Raw genomic sequence first — 6,000 nt, 5'->3', positions numbered from 1 at the left:
ACTGGTAGAGCTTAAAAAGGCTGAATGAGCAAGGCCCTAAGTTCAAACCCTAGGACTGGTCCAGGTGGAGGTGGATGGTGAGGATAATTCCATGCACTCATCCTAATACTGTCTCATTTCGGTGTTTATTTTTTGGGGAGGGTCGGTCGTGGGGCTTGGACTCTGGGGCTTGGGCACTGTCCCTCAGCTCTGCAGCTCAAGTCTAGCACTCTAGCACTTGAGCTACAGCATCACTTCCGGCTTTTTCTGTATATGTAGTGCTGAGGAATCGAACTCAGGACCTCAATCGTGCGAGGCAAGCGCTCTACCACTGAGCCACCTTCCCAGCCCTGCTGTCTCATTTCAGCCTCATCACAGCAGCATGCAGTCCACCAAGTGCTCACCAAGTGTCAGACCCTGAGTTCAAATCCCAGAACCGCCAAAACAAATGAGATCCTTAAGTGTTTGAGGGATGAGCAAGAACGAGGAGGAGGCTGGTCTGTGGTGGCTGGCAGCAGCCAACAGACAACCTGGAGTGCGGGCCCTGAGCAGTCCTCCCAGCCACACGGGGGAGCCCGACGCAGGCGCCCTCCTTCGGAGAGCCCTCCTTTCGCCCCCGGAACCGCTCTTCTTTTCCCCCACGCACCAGGTTGCAGGCACCACCCACTCGCTCCGCACCGCCCCCCCTACCCAACTGGCGTCCACTGCGCAGGCGTCCCAGAGCTGGCGTCGCGGAGGCGGAGTCGCGCCCAAGCGCTGACGGCGCGATGATTGGTCGGAGAGGTACCACGTGATCGTGGCGTCTCCGCGTGAGCTTGCGCGGACTGGCGCAGCGCGCCCGTGACGGAGGGGCTCGGCGTGGGGAGCGCGACCTCGCCCGCCCGCCGGCCCGGCCCCCGCCCCTCGGCCCGCCGCTCCGCCCCCGCGGGGCGTCCCGGGCCGCTCGTCCCCTCGGCGGCGGCCGCGCGCGGCCCGGGGTCGCCGTGAGTACTCGCGACGCCGCCCTGTGCGGGCGTCCGCCCCGGGGCCGGCGCGGGGCGGGGCGGTGGGCCGCGGGGAGGGCCGGGGACTGACGGGCTGGGCGCGCCGGGCAGGGCCGGGCGGCACCGATCCGAGCAACTCTTTCCCCGGGAGGTGTTAGGTGTCCGCGGGGTTCCCGACGCACGCCGGAGGCGAGTGGTCGCTGTTGTCCCTCGGCGGCCGCGTCCTCCCGCCCAGCCCCGGCGTCGCCCGCCGCGGGGAGTCGGAGGAGGCATTAGGCCTCGGGTGGCCCCTCGGCGGCCAGGCCCTGGCACGCGAGGGGGAGCGGGGCGTTTCCCAGGACCCTCGCTGTCCAGCCTAGAAGCCAGTTTGACAGGCCTAACATTGTCCCACCGAGACCCGGCGAAGGAGCCCGTAGCTTACACCTGTGTAATGCCATCTACTCCGGAGGCTGAGATCTGAGGATCGCGGTTCGAAACCTGCCCCGGGCAGGAAATCCCTGAAACTCTTTATCTCCAGCGAACCACCACAAAGGCTGGAAGTGAAGCTGGTGGCTCAAGTTGTAGAGCGCCGGTCTTGAGCACAAAAGCTCAGGGACAGCGCCCCGTCCCTGAGTTCAAGCCCCAGTACCGGCGTAGAAACACAAAACAGGACTTTTGTGTGTGTGTGTGTGTGTGTGTGATCCAAACTTGAGGCTCACCTATATTTGGCTATTCCCGTGGAAATATATGAAGCATTCCCTGCTAGCTGCCACCGCCCAAAAGTAAACATGAAGCTTAACAGCATCCTTCTCTGGGCATGCTTCCTGTAGTCTGTGCTGAAAAGCTTCCCTCCTTTATCTCATTTCCAGAAATCAGATAGCTCTGTATTGCTTCATGTATTATTAACAACTTCTCTAATTATAACTGTACCACAGAAAAACCAGATGTAATTAGGACGTGTCAAAACGGTCTTGATTTCCAAGATACAAGTTGTGTGATGTGCCCCAGGCCTAGAAAAAGTGAAAGCTTTGTTCTAGGTCATCTTTCAAGCCTTATTTATTTTTTTTAAATGCCTTTGCTTCAGTGAATGTCATGATCTATCATCTGCCTTTTTCCACTTTGTACCTCTTAAGCCCACTTTTCCTTTTCTCTGAAGAAAGGGCGTTTAAAATTGAGGATCCAATCCCTATTGCTAAAGCAGCTTGGTTTGAAAAGGCTGGTTTTCAGAACCATCTCTTGTAAAATTCTCCCTCCGAACTTTTCTTTCTGTGACAGCAACAGAAACTAAGCAGTAACAGCCCTTGGAGAGATGCTGAGATTTGCTTGACTTCTCCAGTGTCAAAGACCTTGAGAAAGTTGGTACTTCTGTCCTACGCTGCCACACCATTCTACTACTCACCCAGAATAACCCAGGCTGAACATTAGTGCCTCCATCGAAGAGTGTTCCTCTGGGGGTCACAAGATCAACACTTGACTGTTTATTTTCAAATCTACAAAGATCTTCATATTCTGATTCTCAGCTTCTCCTGAAGGTGAATGAACTTTTGCTTTTAAGAAATGTTTTTGAATTAGCATATATATTCATTGTATAATGGAATTTCGTTATATTCCCATACATAACAATGCACCCCATCAAACTCACCTCCTTCATCTCTTTTCCTCCATTCCCCTTTTTTCCTTTTCCTTTTTTTTTCCCTCTTTTATTTTTCTTGGCTGATCTTGGGACTTGAGCTCAGGGCCTCAGCACTCCCTGAGCTTCTTTGTGCTCAGGAGAGACCGGAAGTGGCGCTGTAGCTCAAGTGGTAGAGCGCTTGCTTTGAGCTGAAGAGCTGAGGGACAGCACCCAGGCCCAACGACCGACAAAAAAAAAAACTTCCTGTAGGCTAGTTAGGGTTACCTTCAAGCAGTATGGATATTTGTGGAGGAGAAACAGCAGAGACAAAGGCTCTGTGGTAGGAAGGTGCTTACTGTATTTGGTGTCTTTTTTTTTTTAATTCTCTGGCACTACTGGGCGTTAGGGTCCTGCACTTGCTCAGCAGGCGCTCTACCACTTGAGTCACTTCCTAAACCCTGCTTCCTATGTGTAAAGGACAACTAAAAGGTAAGGGTTAGCCACCCTGTTAATATTTAGGGTTGACTTTCTAGGAAGAACCTTCTTTGAGAGAGGTCTTTGGTTTTTAACTTTTTACCATGAAATATTCTAAAGCTATACACAAAAAGTAAAGAAGGTAAGACACTCTTAAGTACATCATTCACTTTCGTCAGTGCCAAATTCATTTCATCTGTCTCCCCATTTCCTTTATTCATTGGTGTTAAAGTAGGATTTTTAAAGCAAATCTCAGATATTTTACTTTATCCCTGAGAACTTCAATTTGTGTGTGTGTGTGTTCAAGCCAGTTCTGGGACTTGAACTCGGCCTGGGTACTATTTCTGAGTTCTTTTGCTTGAGGTTAGTAATCTACCACTTAGTAATCTACCACTTGATTCACAGCTCCGTGTCTGGCTTTTTGTGGTTAATTGGAGATAAGAGTCTCACAGCCTAGGCTGGCTTTGAATTGTGATCCTCAAATCACAGCCTCCTGTGTAGCTAGGATTACAGGTGAGAGCCCTCAGTAACCAGCTAGAAAGCTTTTTTAGTTTGCTATCACTCCCAAGGGCTCCCCTTATATGTGAAGCCTCTACTTGGGCTAAAATTGCCTGGAATAGGGTGGGGCAAAGGCTAGGGAATAATGTTTTGCTGGGCGATTATTGGAATCGTTATGCATATATTTTTTTATTTGGATAGGTAATCTTTTATATTACCTTCATAATTATCTTGTTTCCAAGATGATTCCAGAGCATTAGTTTGGCTGAAACAGCTCCAACCATGTTTACTAGCACATCTTCAGTCTTTGTGAGGACTTGGTAGTTAGATATAATTGTCATAAAATGACTTCAAGTAATATTTTTTTTTTTTTTTTGGTCCGGTCGTGGGGCCTGAACTCTGGGCCTGGGCACTGTCCCTCAGCTCTTCAGCTAAAGGCTAGCCCTCTACCACTTGAGCCCCAGGGCCACTTCCGGCTTTTTTCTTTTTGTTTATGTGGTGCTAAGGAATTGAACCCAGGGCCTCATGCATGCAAGGCAAGTGCTCTACCACTGAGCCACCTTCCCAGCCCTGAGATAAAGTCTTGATACGGAGCCTAGACTGAACTGGAACTCCAGATCTTCTTGTTTTGGCCTCCCAAGTGCTGTGATTACAGGCATGTACTAACATACCCAGCTAATATTGGTGTCTTAGTAATGTCCAAGCCGGGCGCTGGTGGCTCATGCCTGTAATCCTAGCTACTCAGGAGGCTGAGATCTGAGGATCGAGGTTGCCAGCCTGGGCAAGGAAAGTCTATGAGACTCTTATCTCCAATAAACCACTAGAAGACCGGAAGTGGTGCTGTGGCTCAAGCGGTAGAGCTCTGGCCTTGAGCTGAAGAGTGTAGGGACAGGGTCCAAGCCCAGAGTTCAAGCCCCACGACTGATCAAAAAAAAAAAAAAGTAATGTCTAAAAAGAAATATATTCTTTACCTGACTTATGTAACTGTAACCCCTCTGTACATCATTTTTATAATAATTTAAAATTTGTTATTTTTGTTGTTGTTTTGGGGGCTTGAACTCAGGGCTTGGGCACTGAGCTTCTTTTGCTCAAGGCTAGCACTCTTCTGCTTGAGCCACAGTGCCACTTCTGACTTTTTCTGTTTATGTGGTACTGAGGAATAGAATCCAGGGCTTCATGCATGCTAGGCAAACACTCTACCACTAAGCCACATTCCCAATCCCTTAAATTTGTTTTTAAAAACAGAGATAATGGGTCAATATAGAGAGTGTGCTCTGGTTCTTACCTCTGATGAGGGCTGGTACTGTGAAGAATAAAGCAGAGATAGTCGAATCAGGTGGTCCTGTCATTCTTTCTTTTGCCTCTGGATGTTGTAGCATAATGATCTAGAGCAGGAATTGGCCCCTGTCCCAGGTCTCCAGTTTGAACCCAACAGTCATATGTTTGTGCAGAACTTTCATGGCTGTGTGTACAAGTGTCCATAAATGCTCATGCGCATGTCTGTATGTGAGTGTCCAATGGTGTGGATGGTAAAAGTGTGCCTGTGTATGCAGCACCCAGCTGTGAAGTGGTGATGAAATTCATTGTTACTGTTTTCTACAGGACGGTGACTTGTTACACCGCAGAAGAGCCTGCATCCCCAGCAGATCTCCCGTCGCCTCTGACATCACCCCTTTCTTGCCTCCCCGTGTGGCCTCCTAAATGCCCGTCTCATTGGCCTGGGTTCAGCTGGTGGTATGGAGGGGTGCTGCCTAGCACTGACCCTGGAGTGCGTGTGACCCTCTGACCCAATGGTGAGAATGGACTGCCCTCCTCTCCCAGGGTGATGAGAGGTAGATGAGACAAAGTGCAGCCTTCACCTTTTCCTGGTATTTGTCCTCTCCCAGCTTGTCAGGGGTAGATGAGATAGAGTACAGACTTCACCTTTTCCCAGTATTTGTCTTCTTGCTTTTGTGTGTGCGTGCATGCTAGTTCTGAGCCTTAAACTCAGGGCCTTGCACTTTGCTCAGTTTTTTCAGTCATAGCTAGCAGCACTTTACCAGTTGAGCCGTGCTTCAACTTCCAGGTTTTTTCCTGGTTAAATTGGAGATCAGAGTCTCAGATTTGTCTGTCCTGGCTGGCTTTGAACCTCAGTCCTCAGATCTCAGCTTGTGGAATACTTAGATTTACAGGCATGAACCATTGTCATCTAGTTCTCTTGCTCTTCTGAAAGATAGAGTGGCTCTTTGAAATTAAAGGAGGTAAGACCTTGAAAATGGTATGACTTGGTTGCTAGGGTCTATAGGTAGGTTTTCCATAGGCCATACAAAGGGATGATGGGACAAGAGCACATCGGTAAGCTTGAGAGCTGTCTTGGGCAGTGATCCCAGTAGAGGCCAGCGCTTAGAAATAAACCTTGAGATTGAAGTTTTTTGTGTCCCTCTGACAGCCAAAGCCTTCATCATTATGCTGGGTCTTAGGATAGCCAGAATTCTC

The 6,000-nt window shown here is 49.6% G+C and overlaps 1 protein-coding gene across 8 annotated transcripts in view; it reads left to right on the top strand.

Annotated features, from left to right (window-relative positions):
- The first annotated feature begins 936 nt into the window (after positions 1-936).
- Parp6 (poly (ADP-ribose) polymerase family, member 6) overlaps positions 937-6,000 on the top strand; it is a 33,212-nt gene continuing 28,148 nt past the window's right edge. For 6 of the 8 annotated variants that reach the window (XR_001174896.1, XR_001174895.1, XM_013012152.1 and 3 more), the window contains exons 1-2: positions 1,621-2,473; positions 5,128-5,318. Coding sequence is in view for 6 of the 8 variants with exons in the window: in XM_013012152.1 (XP_012867606.1) it covers positions 5,316-5,318 (3 nt within the window). In the remaining 2 variants the exon portion in view is untranslated. Of the gene's footprint in view, positions 963-1,620; positions 2,474-3,368; positions 3,391-5,127; positions 5,319-6,000 lie in introns of those variants that run through there. The other 2 variants (XM_013012148.1, XM_013012149.1) reach the window with 2 other exon arrangements.

The sequence above is a fragment of the Dipodomys ordii genome, unplaced genomic scaffold (genome assembly GCF_000151885.1).
Source record: "Dipodomys ordii isolate 6190 unplaced genomic scaffold, Dord_2.0 Scaffold15, whole genome shotgun sequence".
Taxonomy (NCBI): domain Eukaryota; kingdom Metazoa; phylum Chordata; class Mammalia; order Rodentia; family Heteromyidae; genus Dipodomys; species Dipodomys ordii.
Note: the sequence above shows the minus strand (reverse complement) of the source record. Positions and strands in the feature narration are given on the sequence as shown.